Genomic DNA, 23,339 nt, shown 5'->3' on the forward strand with positions numbered 1-23,339 from the left:
CTAGATGCGAGGGCTAAAGTTTGCCAAGTTTTATCCCGGCGGCGCGTTGCCATATTCGTACCTTTTAACTTAGTTCGTACCTCGTGCTTAGTATTTTACCCCGGAAATATTGCTGTGCTTGTGATCCTCGTAAGCTAGCCCGCTCAAACAAGCTTGGCTCAGACACCACCTCTTGGATCATGAGTCAGGTTGGTACCCATGGATGAGAGAACATGGCATGGCTTGATTCTCAACTGACACAGAAATTGTGACGAGAAAAGTATCACCCCGTGCCACGGCTGCTGTCTGTGCTACAAGCACCAGCACCCAACACACTGTTTCTCCAGCCTTTAATCAGAGCTAGTAGTCAGCATCCAAGCTTACCATGCTACGAGGCTACTACCATAGAACAAGAAAATGCACCATCTCTCTCGGAAGCCCTTCACGGATCTAGCTCTTGTCAAGTCACGCAAAAGAATATGCCTATATCACATCTTTATAGGCCTCAGTTTGCCACGATCCACATCATTCCATTGGGTATAAGATTCAGCGCTTTGATCAACATGCAACCTGCCAATATATGTTGCATCTCCTCATCCATCCCATATCAGACATGATTCTTCCGCCTATCGGGGTAACCGAAAGGCTCGCACCCATCCTGACCAGCGATATGGGACTGACCAAGTCTTACACAAGGCTTATTCATCCTTTGTGTAGCAGTACCAAACCCTGCCACGTACGGAGTAGTCTCCCATTCCATAAAGCCTCCAGCAGAGCGGAATGCCTTTGTCGGCTCCCCGGATGTCCCGGATCCGCATGGTTGCCCGAGCCGAGTTCGAGTTTCGGCGGTTCGGCTTCATGCTTCAGTCCGACGCCAACCACTCCTAGCTTGGACATTTCCATTGGGCTAGTAATCTCCACTAGTTTCGGCGGTTCGGCTTCATGCTTCAGTCCGATGCCAACCACTCCTAGCTTGGACATTTCCATTGGGCTAGTAATCTCCACTAGTTGGTACGCGGCACAGGGCTATTGCCAAGGTAACCCGCTAGACCAAGAAAAGAGCACGTCCTCTGTGACAGTCAGAAGTAAAGGTACATCTCAGCCTTGAGAGCTTCACCCACCACCCCTCGGGGGTCAAGGCGCATCTCCCGAGTCAGTTTGCGCTCGGAAGAGGTCACGGTCCTCTTCTCCACTCCTCTCGGCTTACCAAGTACTAAACATGCAGGCCGGGCTACCACCACCCATTTCACATGGAACGTAGGAGAAATGGCCTTCCTTCCTAGTCCACACGTCGGAGGGACTCTGAAGGGATAGAAGCATCTCAGTTGGTCTGCTAAGACTTCAATGACAAATGGAAGGTATACACAAAACTCGATTGCTTTTCGGGCCACGAGAGGAACTGGATCTCACTCGTTGTTTTCAGATGGCAGTGGAGGAATAGATGGATGTTTAAGTGTGGGCTCTATAGATGCCAAGTAGATGCATTCTCAAATCTAGTCCGCGCTGATCTTAGAGAGGAAAAGGCTCCTATCCGGCCCCTGTCCCGTGTGGAGGCTGCCAGGTAAGGGGGTGGCGGCTGATAGATCGGCCTGCAAGTACGTACCTGAATAAACTGAGATCCCTCCGTACTAAACCCGTATCATTGTCTTAGCCCCTCGTCGGCCCAATTTCACTCATGAGTGATGCACGACATTGTCCGCCTCTAGCTCGAGCAGGTTCCTCCATCGTCGACTTCCATGAAACTCTCGTGATGAAGGCGGCCTGAGAATCCAACCAGACGACACGGATGGGCTCAAGAAGCACCACAGATACGCCATCATGAGCCATACCTCAGCCCCAGAGGGAACCTCGTCACGGGGCCAGCTAATACTCGGCATCAACGCTGCCCTCATTGTCATCACATCCATTGTCGTCCTAGCGAGATTATATGTCCGGCGCTTCATGTTGAAAGCTCTCGGACTCGACGACATCATAACTACTATAGCATTCGTATGTTATGAATCTGGACAAATCGTCTAAGTCTTCCTCTGCTGACAGATATTCGTTGACCATTAGTCACTCTGCGTTGCCGGATCGGCAATAGACATCGCCCAGGTTGACCACGGATCCGGAATGCCGATGCAATACGTATCGGAAGAAGACCTGAATATCTTCTTCATGGTATAAAGTCTATCCGCCACAGTTGAATGTATTGTACTAATGCTTACAACCACAGCTGCTAGCGGTCGCCGAACTCGTGTACTTCCTCTCATCAGGTTTTGTTCGACTGTCAATCCTGGCATTCCTCCCCCGTCTATGCAGAGAAAGTATGTGACGCTCAGAAGAAGCCCGCAAGCCCATTGGCCAACCACTAACACTAGGATTAGCCTTCTTCATGCGTTGGATTTGGACCTTGGTCGCCATCATCGTCAGCACCAGTATCGCTGGCTTCTTCTTCACCCTGGCAGAATGCAAGCCCATTAGGTATGCTGCACCGACCAGTCTAATATACTAGTACTATCCATTGACCGCAGTGCAGTGACACCTTCAATTACAGAAAGCCAAACCGAAACTGCGTTGACAAAGATATAGAGACGTACGTCATGTGCACACACGCGGTCCTAGGAGTATGCATCGATATCATCCTCTTTGGCCTACCAATTTGGGTCATCCGCAGGAACATGAAGTTCAGTACAAAGGCTATTCAAGTTATCCTCGTTTTTTCCGTGGGTCTGTTCGCTATCATCACGGGCATCTTACGCTTGGCATTCGTCGCCACCATTGACTTTACAATAAACACGTTTGTCTATTACTGGATAAAATACGATGCTATAAAAACTGACCTATAACTTAGGACATACAATACTCTCCGTGTAGGTGCATGGACAACGACCGAAGTTCACGTTGGCCTCTGGTGCGCCTGCTTCCCGGCTCTCCAGCCCCTACTCCGCCTCGTCTCCTACAAGATGGGCCTTCGAAGTGGCTTGGACAGTACAGTGAAGAGTACGAAGAACAAAAACGGTGTACTCGCTCAGTCTTGCAGTGACCGGCTTGGTGCCAACGGCTACTTCAAGCAGGACAGTCGCATTGATAGAGAAGGTGATAATGGGAGCCAGACAGCCATTATTTCAGGTGGTGTTTTAACAACAGAAGACATACTGCTTGACGATATACATGGGAGAAGCAAGTGAGCTATTAAATGGGTTGGGAATTAATACACAGAAGAGAGGGAACAAATGAATGACACGTCTCAGGCATATCCCGATTAGGAACCTTCTGGTATTTAGAAAGAAACCGGAAGGTTGGGTGTAAGGTTGTAATTACACCGGGAACAGTCGTCTATGCCCAACGCTCACCCTAATAAAGTCATGTGGCTCTCACTTATCCGTCATTTCTAATCCCTGACTCTGCCGCGACATCAAATAAGGCCGATAGTGCACTATGAAAGCTTTCTCGCGTGCCAATTGGATGCAGGAACTTACTGAGAAATGGCATCACAACTCTACAACAATGAACGCATAACTTGTCGAGCTTAACTTTTCTGCCTACTAGTTTCTGAAGAAACCTCTCTATAAATCTTTCATATTATCAAATCGGGCAATTTTCCAAAAGGAGCGAGACATGACTGCGATGGCCCGCCGAGGCTGGTCAATCGTATATCAGACCTCTACGTGAAACACTGCGGGCTCAGAGCGTTACACTAATCAGTGAGAACAGCCTACAACCTTGCACCTTTCTTCATTCGTTCTTGTTTCTCCTTGTCCCTCAGTAATCGTCTCAGGACCTTGCCGCTCGCGGTTTTCGGTATCGCTTCCACAAATTCCACTCCGCCCTCCAGCCACTTGTAACGGCTTTTATGCTGTTGGACGTGCTTTATAATCTCTTCCTTGATTGCGGCATTACTCTTGTGGAGACCCAAGGCGTGCGATTTCACAACATACGCCTTTGGAACTTCGCCAGCACCATCGTCAGGTACAGGGATGACGGCGCAATCCGTGACGTGCGGATTAAGAAGGAGGTGGGCTTCTAGTTCAGCTGGGGCGACTTGAAACCCCTATACGTTTATAATCAAGTTAGTGAACGCCAGAACGCTTGGAAGAAATGAAACCATTCGCGCACCTTTACTTTGATAAGTTCCTTGATCCGATCAACGATGAAAAGATGATCATGGCCACTGGGTGCTTTCTTGATCATGGCCTCATCTCCGGTGCGCAGCCATCTGTCACCATTTCCATCCGTGACAAACGTCTCCTTATCGGCCGCATCATTACCCAAGTACCCCAACACGAGAGATGGCGACTTGACCCATAGTTCGCCTTTCTGGTCAGGGTTGGACATCTTACGAACGGGAATCGAATCGATAGATTCATTCGATGCCAAGTCTTACGAATGTCGAATCGAATTTCTTGGCGTTCGATTCGCATCGAATCAAATGGGCGCACCCCATTCGACATGCGAATCGAACATGCCACATTTCATTCGACATCGAATCGAACGGCGCTAAGCATTCGATCGATTTTCGATCGATTCGGTCGAACAGTGCTCCCGATTGCAGAAATTTTAGCGTAATTGATCGACGCGTTAAGAATCTACTGGCGCGATCTTACGTGACGACCCCAGTACGCTGCATCGTTCGCCACGAATCTGTCTTGTTGCTAAGATGGGTTAGTGAGTACGTCCATCCTCCCCGAGAGTTCTATGGCGCCATAGGTACCTTGCAACTTCACTCATCATCCCGACAACAACCCATAATTGAATGTGTCATAAAAGTTCGAAGACAATCCATTTTGTGGCGTAGAATGAGGCATCTAGTCGATTTCCATGAAGAATATACGATTTGGGGGAGATGTTGAAGTGCGAGTTATCTTGGCTGCAAATTCCAACTTGCAAAGTTAGGAGGTACTGGCACTACCATTATTACGGAGGCCAGAGCTGCAGTAGTCTCTAACGCATTTGTATAGGGTAGGTCGACACCAGTAACATGGCGGCGCACGCAAGGCCGAAATATCCCAAACATACGCCGATTTTTCAGCAGAATCAAATGAATGCAACTAAAAATTAGTGCCTCTAGATTCTCTCACCGAGAGCTTTCTATTATTGCCAATCTTGGCATGATCAGATGAATATTTCAGACTTGGACTTCATATATTGACATGTATGGGACTCATGGTCTTCCTTTGTTTATCCAATCGTCCCTCTTTTGTCTCGGAGACCTGCAAACAAACCAAGCCGTACCCGTGAACTGAAGTACCAGCGACTTCGCAGGACCCTCGCAGTGCTTTCACTTAGAACATCAACTTCAAGTGTCCACCGTTCTGCCTCACGTGTTCCAGTTTACGAAGAGCTCAAGAATCCGTTCTCAATTGACGCCAAATTAAAATGAGACCAAACGTGAAAGCCGATACGGGCAGAGACTGAACAACGAGGGGATGAGACTCTTTGAGGCGTATGCGCAGTGGCGTGAGCCAATAGGGGCCTTGGAACCAAGAGGGACAGGGAATATATGGAACCTGGCCACCGGAAGCTTGCCTTTAGCCTGGGGTCTGTGGACCTGACCAACGAGACCTGTGAATTGGTTGGTTGCGAAGCGCGGGGAGGTTTAGTAGATCAACACTTGGCAGAACCCCCCTCCGCCAATGGCTGGAACGAAGGTTGACTCCTTCGCTACGCTGGCGTCTTCACGCGCGATTGCTTCGGATTGGGACGCGCCATGTCGTCACTCGCACTGGTGGTCAATGGCTCATTCATTCTTACAAGACTCGGCAAGTTCAACGGCACTGGCGACTCGCGAATTTCGCGTTGACGACAAAATGCGCGTGATACACGCGTGTAATTGGCCTTACACACCTGTGCAGCGATGGATGGATATTACTTGACCCTCCGCACGCAGCCTCAATGGCTTCCAACAACATCATTCAGCTCACTCGACCCGTACGACCGACCTTCACGTCTAGCTAACTGTGTCACGATGTCCTCCGAAACATTCTCTTCAAACAGCCCATTCTCCGATCAGCCAGGGGCTATAGAGCGCATTGAGTTCTTTTCGTCTTCGCCGGCTGTCTCGTCGCCAGCAACGTCGTTGCCAGCGACACCATCGCCTCGTCCTCGCGGGACCGCCGCCGACTTTATCAAGGTCGATTGGACACTTTGGGGCCGCCAAGAGTGGATGAAATGGCCAGGATTCGAGCGCTATACTGGCGGCCAAGACACCAGGGCGTGGTGGCAGGAATATGGGTACCGCGTTGAAGACCATTCCACCTGTCGACAGGGCAATAAGTTGAAGTGGATCTGCGCAGACTGCTTCGCACGTGGTTTCAAGAAGAAGTCGGATTTCTGCTTCGTCTGCTCGACAGGGGCCTCTGTCAAGAAACACCTTCGCGCAGCCCACGGGATTTTGGTATGTCCCCTGGTCCGTGGCCGGTTGACATGCTGATTTAAAAGGGCCCGAACGAAGCTACCCGTCGCGGGGGAGGCTCATTGTTGCATAACCAGACTATCACTCATTTCCTCAACGCCGACTTCAATAACCCTAACGATCAGTTCCTCCTCAGCAACCTACGTGGACAATTCAACGCCAAGGGTCTCCGAGTTCTTCTTCTCGACTGGATTACGTACCACAACTTGCCGTTCGAGATAGTCAATACTGAGCGGTTCGAGCGGATCCTGCTTTACGGCAACCCACTCCTTGATAAGGCCCATATTCCCTCTGCGAAGACTCTTCTTCGCATGCTCGAATCTGAGTATAGAGGCGCCGTTGGGCCGGTCACTGAAGTATTGCGCAGTGCTCGATCCCAAATCCATTTCTCCTTCGACGGCTGGACGTCAAAATCATTCGTCTCGTTCCTTGGAATCAATGCTCAATTCGTCGATCGCGACTTCGTCCAGCACCGAATCCTCCTTGGGCTTCGACCTCTCACCGGGCGACACACCGGCGCATCGCTTGCCGACGAGGTGGCGGATACTCTTGCATTCTGGCAAATCAATGATCCTGACAAGGTTGGGTACTTCACTCTCGACAATGCAGCCAACAACAACACGTGTATTAGGGACCTTGCATTCGAATACAGCTTCTCTCCTGAAGAGCGACGGATTCGCTGCGCTTGCCACATCGTCAACCTCTGCGTGCGGGCACTGCTGTACGGTTCCAAGCGGGACAACCTGGCTGCAATTGTCGCAGCCGATGGCGACGATCAGGACGACGATGAGGAACGGGTTGATCAAGCTATCAACGAGACACTGGATGGAGAGATGGAAGACGACGAGGACGAAGAGATACAGCCTGACGTTGCTGTCAGTAGCCCTGATGAAAACTTCACGTCGTCCCACCCGGCTCCGGAAGAGATCAACAGCACCACGTTCAGGGAGTACAGCCAGAACGGCGCCCCGGGAATGCTTCACAACATCGGCCTTCACAGTGTGGCTAACAAACCGACCGTCTGACAGACCGTCTGACAGACCACCTTCAGACCGCAGACCGACCGACCGGCAATTCTCGTCAGACCGACCGACCAGAGCTGCCGGTCGGATTGGGTGGTCTGAGTCGGTCTGGGTTGGGGGTTTCCAGGGCCGCCATTGGTCGGCTCCTCCCTAAGGTACCCGTGCCACGCCCCACTTATTTTGGCACTCCCGAACTCGCTCCACAAAATAAGTGGGGCGTGGCGCAGGTAGCCATTGAGTGCACCCCTTTAACTAGCGCGGGTAGAATCTCGGCATCAGATAATCAGACCTAGACCGACCGGGCTGCTAACCCAGACCGACCTAGACCGACCGACCGGGAGCATTGACCAACCCAAACCGACAGACCGAAGGGGACGGTCTAGGTCGGTCGGTTTGTTAGCCACACTGGGCCTTCAGCTACGAGCGAGTCCACAACTGTATGAGCAGTTTCTTCAGTCTCAACGCAAGGAATCTGGCAAGGAATTAACACTCCACTGGGTCTTTAACAACGCCACTCGATGGGACTCGGACATGCGTATGATGGAAAGGGCCCTTCGCCTCCGCCCAGCACTTAACACATTCTTCAATGACGTTCAGAACCGCTGGGAAGCAAAGGGCGCCTGTGAGAATGCCAAGCCCGCAGTTCTACAGTATCGGCTAAGTGGGTACGACTGGAAGATTATCGAGATGCTGGTCAAGCTTCTGAAGCCTTTCGAGGTCGCCACTAAGCAGCTTCAGGGCAGCGGTGTTCCCGGCGTGAGATCGACTTGTGGTAGCTTCGACGAGTACTTCCCTGTCTTCGAGATGCTCCTTGACCACCTCGAAAGTGCTATCGAAGGTACAATCTACGAAGAAGTTGAGGATCCGGTGAGCAAGAGGAGGAAAGACGTCGAGGTTGCCATTTACGCGGGACTTGATAACAGAACTCGTAAATTGTTCAAGGTTTTCATCAAGCTCGGGTGGAAGAAGCTTCATAAGTACTATGCCCTTCTGACCAGTGCCGCATATGTAGGCGCCGTTGTCTTTAACCCTGCGAAGAAGTGGCGTCTCCTCGACCAATTGTGGTCTCGAGTTCCTACTCGCAAGGCGCAGGGTTGGCGAGCCGACTACGAAGAGAAGCTATTGCAGATCTGGGAGAACAGCTACAGTCAACGCGACGTTGATAACGAGGTCCTCGCTACAACTGATGAGGCCTCAATGGATTACATCGAGCGCAGGCTTGCCAGGAGTGCCGCCAGCTCGGCATTTGCCACGACTTCACCTGCCACCGCTTCCAACCTCCGCAAGACCACACGCAAGGCGAAACAGACGACCACGGCGGCAGCGATTGATGATGAATATTCCAGGTACTGCGCCGAGATATCGTCAACAGTCAGTACTACAGGAGCAGACCAATTGACTGGTGGAAGACCAATGCCTATCGGTACCCGCGGCTGTCTACCATGGCTGTTGATATGCTCAGTATCCCATCGTCGTCTGCAGAGAGTGAGAGGACGTTTAGCAGCGCAGGGCTTATGATGGCGCCGTTGAGAAATCGGTTGGGGAGGGAGATAGTGGCTATGGGTCAGTGCATTCGATCGTGGAGCAAGGCTGGGATCTACACGCCTTCGCTGCCGCTGCTTAGCCTAAGTGATGACCAATGGGTTGATGTACTTGCGTCGCTGAAGGACACGAGCGACTTCTGATCTGCCTAGTAACACCTGTTTTCCACAAATTGACTCTGTTCTGCGACGTCTCTTCCCAAATCACGATCATAATGATGATGTTTATTCCGCCCGGAGGGACATTTCCTATAGGGCCCTACCGCTATGTTACATACTCCCTCCATATGCTTCCTCGTGTTGCCTATTGCCCTTACACAAACCAGATTTGGATCACTCCATGTCAGACGGTCCTCTTATTGGCATGTCACCATTTCCTCTAACGTTCTCTACCTTCACGGGGATTAGTCATCTATTCGATCGAATTCGAATCGAAATCGATCGAATCTTGGCATCGAATCGAACGACAGGTGCTTGATTCGATATCGAATCTATGGGAGACGTGCTGGACTCGAATCGAATCATATGTGGCCACGCCCGAATCGAATGCCAAGCCATCGAATCGAATGGCAAGGCCGGGCATTCGATTCGATAGATTCGATAGATGTCTAACCCTGTTTCTGGTCATGTTCTCTGATCTCTTTGTTTTCCAAGGTGACAAGTCGGCCTTCCACACCGGTGATTAGAGAGCCAGAGGATCCCAACCAGATATCGAAATCGGCCGACGAGCTGACAACCACGCACGTCTCTGTGAGGCCATAAGCTTGTCTGATAAGCCACTTTGGAAACACTTTCCACAGTTCTTCTGCTGTCTCTTGGCCCAAAGGCGCAGCACCAGTGAAAATCGTATGGACAGAGCTGAGGTCGTACTGTCGCAGAAGATCCTGCCTCTTCGTCATGAGGATGACAATAGGCGGAACTAGAAACAAGGTGTTGATTGCGTGGTCCTGGATTGCCTGGAGACACTCTTTGAACTCAAACTTTGGCAAAATCACAACTCCGTCTCCTCTCCACACACTGCAATGCGCAATCATGACCAAGCCGTAGATATGACTTAGAGGGAGCAGACCCAGTACATTTTCCATGTATGGCTTCTGGGCTAGCCTTTCACTGGACCGTTCGCGAGATGGATTTTCAAACGTGCAAACTTGCATCGTATTCGTGATAACGTTGTGGTGCGAGATGATGACCCCTTTCTGTTACCAATCAGCCTCAAACCCTGGGAAGTCGGAGGTTGTATGAGGGTACATACCGGGAGACCCGAAGTTCCGCTCGAGTAGCAGATAAAAGCAGCTCGCCTCTTACCCTCACCCTTGTTCCATCTCAGAGCGTCAATGCTTGGCTCTTGTTTGCCTAGCATCATCAACTCAGTCACACTTCCGAACTCGAGATTCTAGGCGCCGATTGGTGGCGCATCTGGCAGCTCCAGAAGGTAAATTCTATTCCTAGCAATACCTGCATCTTTTGCGGCTTTGATGGCAGTTTGCAGAAGTGGCCAGCATGTGAACAAGCACCTCGAACCGGAGTCTTTAAGTTGATGTGCAAGATCGGAGCTTGAGTATTGAGCGTTTGCAGGGGTAACGATACCTCCGAGGCGATGGACTGCCCAAGTCAATGGAAGGTAGTCGATCTGTGCGAACATTGTCAATCAAAATGGGTCGAGTCGAAAATAGTACACGTCATATCAATTACCGTATTCAGGCTGAAAATGCCAGCGACTTTATCGAATTCTTTCCCTTCGTTTGGCTGCCATCCAAGCTCTTTTGCAAGACCTCGTGCGAGAAGTTCCACTTGTTCTTTCACGGCAAATGCAGAAGGCGCTTTGCCCGAGATGCCGCAGATAAAAGGCGCCCTAGATTCGGTGAAAGCACGACGTCCGTATTTCTCATCCAGCATGAAGTCCGCAATAGAGATCGTGTCCGGAGGGTCAATTTGAAGTTCAGGTACCCATGGCGGCGGTTTGAACGGCATCTTCGGAGCCTAAGAAGGTCTAAGAGTCCGCGAACAAGAGTGTATGCAAGTATAGCTCAACTAAAAGACGGAAGAATGAAAAGAATCATACGACGAGACAACAATCAAGGTGAATAGCTCCAAATGTCTGTTGCATTGACTCAGTGACCAGAGGGCGTCGGCACAAATGGCAAGCGGCAGAGCTCCAATAACCGCCGATACGTAATCTCAATTCTAGTCCATTAGCAATGAGAGCGAACTAAATGTAGCATTTTTCGGCCTCTCGGCAGTGACCTTGACTAGGTCCATCATCCTCGGCTTGTCATCCACGGCAAATGCTGCCGCTAAGTTGTATTTTGACTACATCCCTGGAGTCACCCGCACCTCCTGCTCCGGGGAACCATATCCAAGACTATCGTACCTGTGGAGAACGCAACCACGGGGAGGACGAAAGCCTCCACAACATCTGTACAACCAATCGGCTACTACGGCAAATGCAGCTCGCAAACAGATAACCCATCTGATAATCTGGGTTCTGAGAAAGCAGATCCTGTGGGTCATGGGCCATCAGCCAAAGCAAATATAACGGGGTGAAAAAACTATGAAGCGAATCCAAGGGCCCCACTGTGGGCATGCGCACTGGTCAATGTCAACTGTCGACATTGAGTTGTGTGAGCAAGATGTTTCGTTCGACTTGGACCATTGGATGCCTTTGCGACTTTAAACCTGACTGCCTCGCTGCGAACTATCCGTTTCAGCGGTGAGAAATTCTAACATTATTAGCCCAGTGAAAGAACCTCAGTCTACGAGATCTGGCTTATGACACCTGATGAGGTCACATGCGTCCAAGTTGGAGACAAACAATTCGTTACTAGTATGTTGCTTTGACGTAGAATGGAGAAAGTATATTCGTCCGACTTGTGGTCAAGCTGCCCCCGACGACCCGCGTTGATGCAAAGGATTAGGTTTTCAGATACTACATGGTGGCGAGAAGTCGTACTTCTTTCTCCTCACGTCGCCCACATTAGCTCACTGGTATAAGGAGTAAATACGATTCGTTCACGCTAGTTTATTAAAATTATGGGTGATTTTTGTCGTACGCATTTAAATATCTCCAGAACCCCTCCACAGGGAAGGTGTGTTGTCAGTATTTGATTTAGCAACATGCTCAGACAAAATCCAACCCCAGCTCGGAGTGTCATTCTTTACCCAATACTATGGAAAGTACCCTGCTTCGTTTACAGGTGGTACGTTGTCTGTCGCAGGTAGGGTCACATGGACAGTCGACGTCTTATTGGCAGAGCTCACCATCGTCGTCGCGGCCTCTGATTCAGTCTCCATGTCCGAGCTAGTTAACTCACGGCTGACTAAATCGAAGCCTACATGGATACGGGCAGTGTCATTGCCGGTTGCATAAGCTGCTTGTTCAATGAGGGCGATACTGTAGTCTGCGGCAAAGTACAGATCTCGCAGCTTATTCAGAGCTTGGATGCACTGGAAGAACCCGGACGATGCTGCCACCCGGATCGATTCCTCAGCTGCCTTCAGGTCCACAAGGTGGGCTGTAAGAGCTGGGAGAAGGACCGTGACTCCGGTCAGTGGCAAATATTGAACCAAGTCGGCATCATCCAGACTCTTGACAATAGTTGTGATCGCTGTCGCGGCTTGGCGAACGATTTCGCGCGACTGTTCGGTCTGCAGAAGAGCTGCAGGAGAAGCCAAAGGCCGTGGTGGAGTCTGCGACATTGCCCATGGTCTATGTAAGGTAGAAAGCGCTGCAAAGAAGATCATATGAAGTAAAGATCGATGGAGGTTGATAGACCTGTGTTCGGTGAGCGATTCCTGTCGCAGAAGATTCTCCGGTAAATTCTTTCGCCACTGATTTAGCTCCCCGTCCCAATGCCTGATGTCTGACGTCTCCCAATGCAGTTCTTTAGGTACCAGCAACGATGAGGTTCTATCAGTTGCGACACCTTGGTTCCGTTGCAAGATCAAATAATGCTTGGACAGAATACGACCAACGCAGAGGCATAGATTGACTTTGGCAATGCACATAGTCGCAAGACGCCTCTGCACCACTGGGTCTCTTGCAACTGCGCAATCTGCAGCTACACATGTAATGCGTTGCGGAATCTCAGCGACTTCGAAGTCGTCCACTGTCAACATTGGAACATTATAGTCCTCGGAGATCTGAAATGGACGGCGCATACCGAGCCCAATCATTCGATCTCGCATATATACCGACCACCAAATCCTCTTCCGTAGCTTGAAGTCCTTTGTGGCTGATTTTTCTGGTACGAGGTGCAATCCAAGCGCATACGCCTCGGAAGCTACCACGCCCATCCAGTACCACGTATCCTTCTGGTCGTCAGGAGTCTCATAATAGAATGTCAATGTGAGAAGAGCTTGAATAAGAGAAATTCGGTCCGGTTCGCAATCCAAAGTATACAAGAGCTATCTCTGTCAGCGGTATTCGATTAATCTTTGCCCGGGGATAACATACTCGAACCTTTTGAAATAGTTCTTTCTGCGCTGCCTTTCTTGTCAAATACCCAGCGGAATTGAGATGTGACATGTCCACGAATGCCGCCCCGGCGAACATGATGGCCTGGAAAAGGATTAAGCTCATGCTGCTCAGAGCCATCTCATGTCCATTTAGTACCACGAGGAAATCACACAAGTCTATGGAGGGCAGGTAAGGATACACGAACTCGATGTAGGCTTTGGCCAGTTCGTTGCGAAGACTCGTGTGGGGAATTGTTAATGCACCTTTGTTCTTCAGGTACGCAAGTTCGTCGGGCCCTATGTGCGAAGAAAGATGGCTCATCAATGACGAGACATTCTCCAGTATGGCGTAAGGAGGTTGGAAGAAACCTTTGAAGGGTTCGCCAAAAGTGAACCGGCGCTCGAGAATGACAGATGACGTGTCAGTGGTGAAACCACCAAATGAAGTACTCTGGCCGCATTCTTCAAGCCTTGACCTCTCCTCATTTATTCTATCTAGTCTTGGTGAGAATAACTCTAAGTAGCATTTTGCAAAAGACTGGAGAAACTCACCATGAAGGTTCGGAACATCTTCCTGAACGGTGAGTGAAGGTAGCCTATCGGGTAGGTGTACTCGTGACTGAGCGTGGCCTTTTCTCCTGCCTTCACTATACGAACGATTAGCCCGGGTATTTTGGAGTAGCTTCCATACAACATGTGAGGATATCTTCAAGACTTCGGGGTAGGTGAAGAGTGAGTGAAATGCTCACCTTATCGTACGTGATGCGGCGAGTACGCACTCGCGCTCATCAAGTCGACAATTCGTGCACGGCGCGCCGCACTCTGTGACATTGCATCTGACTCTACGAGTGCGACAGGACTGACATGCTACAAGCGCCCTGGTACGGATGCGGTCTCGGCCGCGACGACCATTTGATCGGGGATGAGATACTCCATTGGGACGCTGCGTCGTATATGGCTGCGCCGAGCTCTCAGCCATGGCAAACGATGGCGATTGAGGGCCGCTGCGAATGCAAGATGATGTGAGTTGGGGCATCAAAGCAGTGCCACAGCTAAACAAGTCATTTCTCGTAGCAATGCTTAGTTCAGATTTAGGAATATTGTTGGTGTGACGTACTGGTATAGGGAGTGGGAGAGCATCGTGTTTGGCCGACGTGGGTCTGTTGACATAATACCGATGCTTCACCTCTCCCAGGCGCTCGGTTTGCCACTGCTATCCATAGAGTTAGACTACGTTCTTTGGCTCAAGGCCAGGTGCATTACGTGACCTAAGAATGGCCAATCATGAAACGTGATTGTAGGTCCTCCCCCCCATGGAACTCAATACGGAACGCAATTGGTCACCAGCCCTCAATCTCCATTTCAATTCCACGGAACTGAGATCCGGGGATCTTCACAGGGGGGTCGAGACACCAGTGGTATTTGACTTGTGAGGGTGAGGCAAGGGCTCAGCTCGTATGCAAGAAATGGCCTATTCAATGCTACTGTGAGGGAACGATCATGTGACTTTCATACTTTATGAATAGTCTCACTTTATGAATATTGTGTAAATAGCTTAAGTCAGAGCTTTCCTTAGGAATCTCTTCTCTCCTTGTAAACAATCATTTTGCCCAAGTCGCACTCGACCTCGTTCGTGCTCTTGTCCCGTCACACATCCAGCGTACCGCTGGAAGTGGTTCGACTGCAAGTGGGTCGGCAACCCTGAATGGATTCGTCAAGCCAAGCGAATCGTTCACGATATATAGCACTACGAGTATCGTAAGACCAGCTTACCTCAAATAGCTGTAGATGGCGAAAAACCAGCTCCGAAACGGCGGAAGATGTACAGCAATCTATTCTAAGAATACCTTAAAGAAAACCGCTGCGCAGTACTAGCAACGTAAGGTAATAACAGCCCCGAGCTATTTGAAGACGAGTATTAATACTGGGTTTCAAACTATAAGAGTGGTAATACCCAGGTCGTGACCCTCTTACTTATTGGTATAAAAAAAGGTTTAAGTATCCACGCCTATTATAAATAGCCCTTAACTTTCTTATAATCCAGCCTATATCAGCTGAGTATAAATGCCTCTTTTCAGCAGCAGGACAGATAATAATACCTCTGCAGAGTCGGCTTGAAGTATAGATTATTAGGACCTATTAGGTCTTATATTTATAGCTTAAGGCGGGTATTATTAGAGATTTAGACCCTTTTTTTTTTATCTCAGTAGCAGAAAAGTAGGATAATCTTAAGATAACTTATATAATAGACGACAAGCTTTAAGAGTAGGTAATAGTATAGCTTAAGAATATAGCGGAGTACTACTAAGAAGAAAGTAATTAGAAATAGCTTCACCCTTTCACAACTCCAAAATACTAATATAATAGACTTATCTACTAATCTACTATATCCATTCTACGTCCACGGCCGCTTTAAATAGATCTACTATACTGGCAAGCTTCGTGGATTAAGGTCTATCTACGTTACTGCTCCCGCTCGTGGATTTAGTGGAGTGGTTTGCAACCCTGAAGGGGAGAGCTTCCCGACGCGCCAGCATGCCCAATTCGCGAAGGCTCACAGAATTAGAGGAGAAGACAATTATTGAATATTGTCAGATTAGTCAGAGGCGAAAGTTGCCACCTATTGCCACCTATTGCCACGAGGCTTAGCAATCAGCTTCTAGCTGATTCTATACAGAAGAGAAAGGGTATATAAAGCTTGCCCTGAAACCTCAAGACATGGGGGAGGGGAGAATACACAATTTTTCACCCTAATATTTGACAAATATGTCCTCGACCTAGATGCGCGATCATTTCCTCCCCCGCTTTGCGATATAGAAGATATGGCTAATTGACTGCTTGCCGACCGCGATGCGCCTCCAGTCGGCAAGTGCTGGGCCTCGAACTTTGTTAAGTAATAACTAGAGATTAAAACGCGTTTTACGCGTAGGTATAACTATCAGAGGGCCGAATATAAAGATTCCAATATTATTTGGGGCTGGTTTTAGCTTATACGGAATATAATTGCAAAATATAGTATCTAGGAGTTAGATATCTATAACTTTAATAAGACTGCTTTATAATAGGTATTATATTAACTGGAATAGTCGTTATAAGCGCCGAATAATATAGAAGACTAAAAATAGCCCAGTAAGAAAATAGAGAATAGGTTACTATAATCCAGGGCGTTAATTCCCAAGGGTGGGCGATCCCGCTGTTTATTATTATTACAGGTTAATATCACCTTGCAGCCTGGTATAATAAAAGAACTCTACTATAAGACTGGGTTATTGCAACCTCGGATAATAGCTAGACAATAAATAAGAGAGGCCTAAAATAGATCCGATATTTCGATAAGTATTTAAAGACGCATTCGTCCGGCTCATATCGTCTCCTTATCCTAGATAGGTACTAGAGCCACTATTCGACCGAATTCGAACTATTCTATAAGAATAATAATATTATTATTCTATATATGCCGCTATACTTATCTTATATCCTCCAGCTACTTGATATTAGCTGCTTTAGGCCGCTCAAGTAGGCCTACAGTTGATAAATTGAGAATATAATAAAGGCCCGAATTACGCATATTATAAAGGTTGACTTCTTTCCTGTATTTAAAGCGGCATTCCAAAGCGCAATATCGGAAAAAAATATCCAGGAAGGTTTCAGAGATACAGAACTTATTCCCTATAATCCAGAAATGTGCTTTTTCGCTTGGATATAAGGCTGCGGACTCCGTCGCCTGCGGAGGGGGATTCCGAACTGCCCAGCATCTGGGTTCCAAAGACCCCAAATAACCCAATCGAAAGGTACTTCGCAGACTGATTTTCTTAAGACTCGAATCAGCCGTTATCAGGGTAGCTCTTCGATATCGATTTTGGCTGCTATGGATTAATTTGCAAAGGGGGCGCGAGGAATAATATACCAGTTAGTATTATTGAAGGCTGAGAATAAGGACCTTCGGGAGGCAAATAGGACACTTAGCAAGCGGCGTAGAGCAAAGAAAATACGTCTTTGACTTTTAGGAAGCATGACAGTAGGTGAGGGTAAAGAGCTGCAAGATCAGAAGGAAATTGCTGAGCAGTTATATAAGGAAATACAGCAAAGTGGTAGTCGGCAGAGGCGGACGGAGATGAAGTAACGGCGATGTGGCACATGCAGGAGACCCGGCTATAATACGCGCACTTTCCAGGCTGATGTAGAAATGTCTGAGAAAGAGGATAGCGATTGATTTTAATTGATTTTATGTGTTGCTGTTGTTTTATCTTCATATTTAGGGGGGAAGGCATGGTTAGGTGTTTCACTCGCATATGTGTTTCACTTGCTTATGAACTACGTTAACTTAGTTAAAAAAGATTATAATATTAAAAAAAGAAAGAAAAAAGCAGAGTCTCTAACAAGCAAGATACAATTAATAAAAATATATACGCTAAAACCTCTTCATTCTTCCTTCCAAGAGCTTATTCCTGCTTCCTACTGAGACCTTTCTTAGGCACTCTAGTTAACCAATAGATAAAAACGGCGCCCGCCATATTAAAGACAATATATATCAAAAAGATACCAAAGTTTCTCCAGCGTTCGCTGTAATATGTCCTAGACTCTGCGAGATAATTGTTTGTATCCCCGACAGTGCAGAATGCACAAATATCTGTTGCGTCAGGGTTTTCAATATACCCGCCTGCCTTTAGGATGTACTCGCTCAGGTACTCCCCGCAGGTTTGGCCTGTCGGGGTTGCAAACTTGACAAGCTCGTTAGCAGCGCACACCACGTTGGTGTTCGCAACGGCCGCAGACATCATCGCCGTTGTCATATAGGTGAATGGTGAGACCCGATACATGAAGATCCAGAAGCCGGGGAGAGAATCAGGATTCGCCAGAATACCACAAAACATCAAACACATCATGAAGAGCATATTCGCTACATTAGCACCAGCTTCGGTAGTGTTAAAACCCGCTATAATGAAATCCGTGAAGGTGCAAGTAAACATAAGGAAAGCCCATAGGAGGAGGAACATCAGGGCACCTCTCTCAGTAACCTGATCTGCTGGCTTCGCGTTTTCGTTTAACCCGATCGGATAGTAGAAGCAGACAAACATCAAGACTGCCATGAGGGTATTCCAGGGAATTTCGACGATAATTTGGCCGCACATGAAGACCTTCCATGAGTAGACCTTGGATGGGCGCTCGCGAACTTCGTACAGGGAACGCTGGACGACGAAATAAGGCATTGTCTGTTGTACAAGTTGACCGAAGATTGTTAGGAGGTTGAAGATTGCAAAGGTCTGGTTCTGTAAGCCCTGTAGAGTATTCGGCGCACCGAAAAAAGAGAATCCTAGACTCGGGTCAATAACCCAGCTGTTTCAGTGAACATGGACGAGGGTACGAACCGATGAAGGCTGAGATGAGGATGCAAAGAGAAGCTTTCGAGTAGATATAGGATGGCGTACGCCAGTACTGCTGGAATACACGATGCGTGACTTCCCGGAGCTGTTCGAAGAAGGGAGCGGCGAATTCAGAGTCAAAGCTAGCCCTGTCCTGGGTCCGTGTCCGTACGAGTGTTAGGCCTTCTTCGAGGCGATGTAGTTCGGCCAGAACCGCCTCTTGTTCAGAGCTCTCCCGCCAGGTCGTAGGCCAGTCAATCTCGCTAGTTGAACCAGGGGCTGCGCCAATCGCTTCAAGCATCCATTCAGCAGGGTTGGCATCAGGAGGGCAGGCGGGTGCACCATGGCGTTCGAAGTATGCTGTCATGACCTCGGAATTCTTGCCGACATCTCCGAAGTAAACTGTTTTCCCTCCTTTAGCCAAGAGAAGCAGTCGGTCAAAACGTTGAAAGAGCATTGCGGACGGTTGGTGGATGGTGCATAGGACGGCTTGCCCATTCTTAGTGAGCTTTTCGAGAAGGTCGAGAATTGCCCAGGACGTCTGACTGTCGAGGCCAGATGTAGGTTCATCAACGAAGACTAACAAGGGAGGCTTGGCAGCCAGTTCCACCCCAATAGTCAGTCTTTTTCGCTGCTCCACGTTTAAGCCCACACCAGGTACACCAACCACGGCGTCGGCGTACTCTTGCATGCCGAGCAGCGCGATTACCTTATCCACGTACGCGAGCTTTTCTTGTCGCGGGATATGCTCTGGTTGACGGAGGAGGGCGCTAAAATTAAGGGCTTCCCGCACGGTTGTGGTTTCCAGATGTAGATCTTGTTGCTGCACATATCCGGTCTTCCGCTGGAATGAAGCATCACGTGGCTTCCCATTGACAAGCATTTCGCCGGCGATGACGCCTACCGCTGCTCGGTCAGCCAGGCAGTCGAGGAGGGTAGTTTTCCCTGCACCAGATACCCCCATTAGGGCCGTGAGCGTGCCAGGCTTGACCCATCCGTCAACATGATCGAGGATACGGCGAGTTTCACTCTTGATCTTGACATCATAGCAGACATTCCTGCCGGGGCCACATTAGTGAACACTACCCTTGACATCACGAGTATGGTAGGGCTTACCTCCAATGAAAAACACTGGCGGTCTCAGTGATACAGCCAGCGTCATCATCCAAAGTTTTCTCTTCATCTGTCTGCGCAGTAATTGCCCTGGCGCCTGCAGAGATCTGGACGCCAGCCTCCGCATCACTTTTCCCCTCTTTGAACTGGGCGGGCTTGTAACCGCGGCGGAAGACAAGAACTTCACCTTTGGATTTTTTGGCGCGGACGATCTCGGTCAGCACCACGTACAAGGCGTTGAAGAAGCTGTACCCTGTTAGTGAATGTAAGAGCGAGGCGGAAACCTGGGGTTTGCGTACACGGTGAATCCGATGATAATTCCGACATTGCGCCACTTGTGTGATGGATAATATTGAAATGCAGATGTGATGTAGTCCGTCCCAGCCACCGTGTCCTTTCCAGGCTCGCTTCCAACAGAAGAGCATGCGCGATTTTCGATACCAACGTTTTCATATCCAGAAACGGCCGGGTTGGGGACGTATGCCGTGCAGAGATAGTCACGACCGGCAAACTGTTCCATGTTAGCTTCTTATCAGGTGCGGTCAACAATTGCCAACGAGGAACAGTACCTCGTTAATCATGAGACTCTCAAATGCATAGGCGACAGGGTCGATATAGTTCATCCATCTAGACCACCCGAGCATATAATCGATGGGGATGACAAATCCAGTGTACATCACGAGGGCTAGGATCAAGAGCGCTGCAGGTACCATGGCTTGCGATAGAGTGCGAGATGCTGAAGCAATGGATCGGAAGATGCCGGACATGACTAGAACCGTAAGGAATGATACCAACAGGAAGTAGAAAAAGGCGCCAGGTTCGCGGCGAAGGTTGGTCATGAAGTCTATCGTTTGCAATCAGCATCCGTTCTCCACGCGTATTATACAGGCGGAGCTCGGCGGAAATGTGCTTAGACAGCGTTGGGGGCCAGGTAAACTTCCAGTCGGACAGCGACTTACAAAGAACTAGAGAGAACAGAATTGTGTTGAGGATCTTGTAGGGCATGTCCATCAATGCAGATGCCACGGCCTCGGCTGAAGGGTGGTAAAATGCGTATCGGTCATGCTTTTCGACTATGGACCGTTGGGCGTATAAGGTTAGAATCTCCAAGGCAGAGCTGAATGCGTTCATGAGGACGGCGAAGAACAAGAGAGCGCCTCGTTGGTAGAAGCTATCTGTCGTGAGTTCTAGGTCGTAGAAGACGGAAGCGATAATCAATCCCATGATGACGTTGCCGATGAGCTGGCCCACTGTGACAGACGGGTCACCGGCTAGACGCCAGTACGCACGCACAAGGCAAAGGTGGATCTGCTGGCCATAGGACAACATGAACGGAGACTTGGCGCGCTGCCCACGGGCTTGCTGAGCCTGCTTGTGAGCACGGAAGGTGTCTGCGTCGGGCCCGTTGATGGGATGTGCGATTTTGTACTCTTCAATTTTCGACTGCAGTATCTTATAGTGGTCACTCGTCTTCCACGCCGTCGCGAATTCGTCCGGAGTCCTAGGTGCCCTTGTCTCAAAGCCGGAGCGCACGATGCGTTCCTTGGGACTTGTTATAGAAGTAAGGAAGTCCGGCGTTGTCTGGCGGGCCGCACATTCATACCCCAGATCGATGAAGTACTGCTTTGCGGTGTCTGCTGGGCCAAAAAAGATCTGCCGGCCTTCATAGATAAGGACAACTTTATCAAAGAGATCATATGCAGCCTGGGGTGCCTGGTAGATAGAGACGGCACAAGTAGTGCGGAAAAGCTCCGTCTGGAGTCGGAGAGTCTTGCAGAATTCAATGGCGTTTGCGCTATCCAGTCCTCGAGTAGAGTTGTCCCAACATTGCAGTGGCGCACCGGATAGGGCAGCTTCGGAAATGGTGACTCGCTTCCTCTCGCCGCCAGATACGCCCCGGACGTACTCATTTCCGACTCTTGTATTCTTGGTATGGCTAATGCCAAACATGGCCATCACGACATCTCTCAGGTGATCGGTATAGGTTGAAGGCATCACCCCTTCGGGCAATTGTCGCGGGATACGAGCGCGGGATGCAAAGGTAAGCGTTTCGCCGACCGTGAGCATGGGGAAATGGACGTCCACTTCAGCCGTGTAGATGGCTTCGCCTCGATGTGCTGTGAACATCTCCTTGGAACTCAAGCCTTGATAGTTCAGGTAGGCCTGGTCGTCGACGTGAATACCGTTCGTCTCACCGGAAATGGCCTTGAGAAAGGTGCTGCAACCGGATCCGGGAGGACCCAAGACGACAAGCATCTCTCCATTGTTAAGCACGCCGTCGAAATTCCGTAGGATGTCGATGCGGTTCTTCCCGTGTCCAAACACCTTGCGGGCGAGGCCAGCCACCTCAAGCCACACGTTCGCAACATCCTTCTGATAGTCTGTGCCGGCGCCGAATCCAAAGACATTCAGATTCTGATAGCAGATACCACTTGTTCGGAACGAAGAACCCTCGCCGGCCATCATCTTGACGATTTCCTTTGCCCAAGCTCGAGCCTTGAACTTAGGGCTCTGGGGGTTCCAAGGAGACTCGGGGTCGTCCTGTGCCAGGAACACACTACCCTGTGGATGTACCACACCGGAAGTGTGACTCTGAGAGGTATAGGCTGTCGCGAGAGCCTGGACTATGCTGTTCCTTCGTCCTTCCTCCGGGTCGTCGGCTTCGTCTCCGCCGTTGGCGTCGACTGCTGACCACTCGCCGTTCTGACGCGTGCTTGCGGAAGAGTACGCAACGTTCACCTGGGTGCCGGATGTATCACGTGTAACCGCAATATCAGGAGAGTGCCTGTGAAGCGGGGACCCGGAGCCAGCAGTCGCAATTAAGTGGGCCAGATCCCCGAGTTTCCCATCCGGAGCCTTGCAGGCAGATTCGCCCGAGCCATGGTTGTCGAGTGACATGGTCGCAAGATCGGGGCGTCCGATAGCCCAAATTATGATTATGGGAGAGAATGTGTAGATTGTCGGTCTCGTGGCAACGAATTAGCCACACGCCTCGTTCACTGCAGCCCCCGAGGGATGTTGGTGCGATAGTGGGATGAATTCAGCGTGGCTGATTTCTAAGGGACAACAACAAAAAGAAGGATGGAAATACATGTCGAGCAACGCAAGCCACGTGTCACATATTTATCTAAGTTTGGCTCATGCCTTGGGAAAGTGACCGCGCTCAGCGTACGTAGTAGGTACTGATTAAGCGGAGACACAGCTGCACCGCTGGCTAAAACTTGAGCTCGGCTTGACAAAGGAGCTGCCGAGAACACGGGCTGGGCGACGTTCCCGCAGTCCGTCTACATATCATACATAGGCAATTCGGACATGAGACAGAACCCATGGCGTTGCTCACGTGTGCCCGGTTGTGTGTCTGTCGGACTCCTATGGTCTCCGTTGATCGCCGCTGACAAAGCAAACAATCGTCGGTCCCTGGGGCCGGAAGCTCCAGCCCCACCTGCCACCACATCCATGGCAGGATAGGCAG

General features: G+C 49.7%; 6 protein-coding genes across 6 annotated transcripts; 2 read left to right on the top strand and 4 right to left on the bottom strand.

Annotated features, from left to right (window-relative positions):
* Positions 1-1,797: 1,797 nt before the first annotated feature.
* On the top strand, positions 1,798-3,249 carry BGZ61DRAFT_434578 (uncharacterized protein; the record flags this gene model as incomplete). The annotated part of the gene is made up of 6 exons (XM_046243956.1): positions 1,798-1,968; positions 2,035-2,139; positions 2,195-2,285; positions 2,346-2,442; positions 2,498-2,758; positions 2,813-3,249. The coding sequence occupies 6 exons, from the start codon at positions 1,798-1,800 to the stop codon at positions 3,147-3,149; spliced, it is 1,062 nt and encodes a 353-aa protein (XP_046094805.1). The 3' UTR covers positions 3,150-3,249.
* A 232-nt stretch (positions 3,250-3,481) lies between these two features.
* Positions 3,482-4,368, bottom strand: BGZ61DRAFT_466857 (uncharacterized protein). The gene is made up of 2 exons (XM_046247714.1): positions 4,078-4,368; positions 3,482-4,012 (listed from the first exon to the last, which is right to left on the bottom strand). The coding sequence occupies exons 1-2, from the start codon at positions 4,294-4,296 to the stop codon at positions 3,677-3,679; spliced, it is 555 nt and encodes a 184-aa protein (XP_046094806.1). The 5' UTR covers positions 4,297-4,368; the 3' UTR covers positions 3,482-3,676.
* Positions 4,369-9,544: 5,176 nt separating this feature from the next.
* BGZ61DRAFT_541031 (uncharacterized protein) lies at positions 9,545-10,907 on the bottom strand (the record flags this gene model as incomplete). The annotated part of the gene is made up of 4 exons (XM_046254992.1): positions 9,545-10,132; positions 10,189-10,289; positions 10,392-10,566; positions 10,629-10,907. The coding sequence occupies 4 exons, from the start codon at positions 10,905-10,907 to the stop codon at positions 9,545-9,547; spliced, it is 1,143 nt and encodes a 380-aa protein (XP_046094807.1).
* Positions 10,908-12,101: 1,194 nt separating this feature from the next.
* Positions 12,102-13,713, bottom strand: BGZ61DRAFT_372473 (fungal-specific transcription factor domain-containing protein; the record flags this gene model as incomplete). Its single annotated transcript, XM_046242176.1, has 2 exons — positions 12,102-13,340; positions 13,390-13,713. 2 exons carry the CDS (start codon positions 13,711-13,713, stop codon positions 12,102-12,104), a joined length of 1,563 nt encoding a protein of 520 aa, XP_046094808.1.
* A 2,017-nt stretch (positions 13,714-15,730) lies between these two features.
* Positions 15,731-17,601, top strand: BGZ61DRAFT_570690 (uncharacterized protein). Its single transcript, XM_046256049.1, is given in 4 exon segments — positions 15,731-15,981; positions 16,119-16,279; positions 16,298-16,479; positions 16,540-17,601. 2 exon segments carry the CDS (start codon positions 15,927-15,929, stop codon positions 16,223-16,225), a joined length of 162 nt encoding a protein of 53 aa, XP_046094809.1. The 5' UTR covers positions 15,731-15,926; the 3' UTR covers positions 16,226-16,279; positions 16,298-16,479; positions 16,540-17,601.
* A 156-nt stretch (positions 17,602-17,757) lies between these two features.
* On the bottom strand, positions 17,758-23,325 carry BGZ61DRAFT_570694 (ABC-2 type transporter-domain-containing protein; the record flags this gene model as incomplete). The annotated part of the gene is made up of 7 exons (XM_046256050.1): positions 17,758-18,705; positions 18,761-19,812; positions 19,871-20,113; positions 20,167-20,378; positions 20,437-20,711; positions 20,827-22,652; positions 23,165-23,325. 7 exons carry the CDS (start codon positions 23,323-23,325, stop codon positions 17,834-17,836), a joined length of 4,641 nt encoding a protein of 1,546 aa, XP_046094810.1. The 3' UTR covers positions 17,758-17,833.
* Between the last annotated feature and the right edge of the window lie 14 nt (positions 23,326-23,339).

This window comes from Ilyonectria robusta (genome assembly GCF_021365365.1).
Source record: "Ilyonectria robusta strain PMI_751 chromosome Unknown BGZ61scaffold_52, whole genome shotgun sequence".
Classification (NCBI taxonomy): domain Eukaryota; kingdom Fungi; phylum Ascomycota; class Sordariomycetes; order Hypocreales; family Nectriaceae; genus Ilyonectria; species Ilyonectria robusta.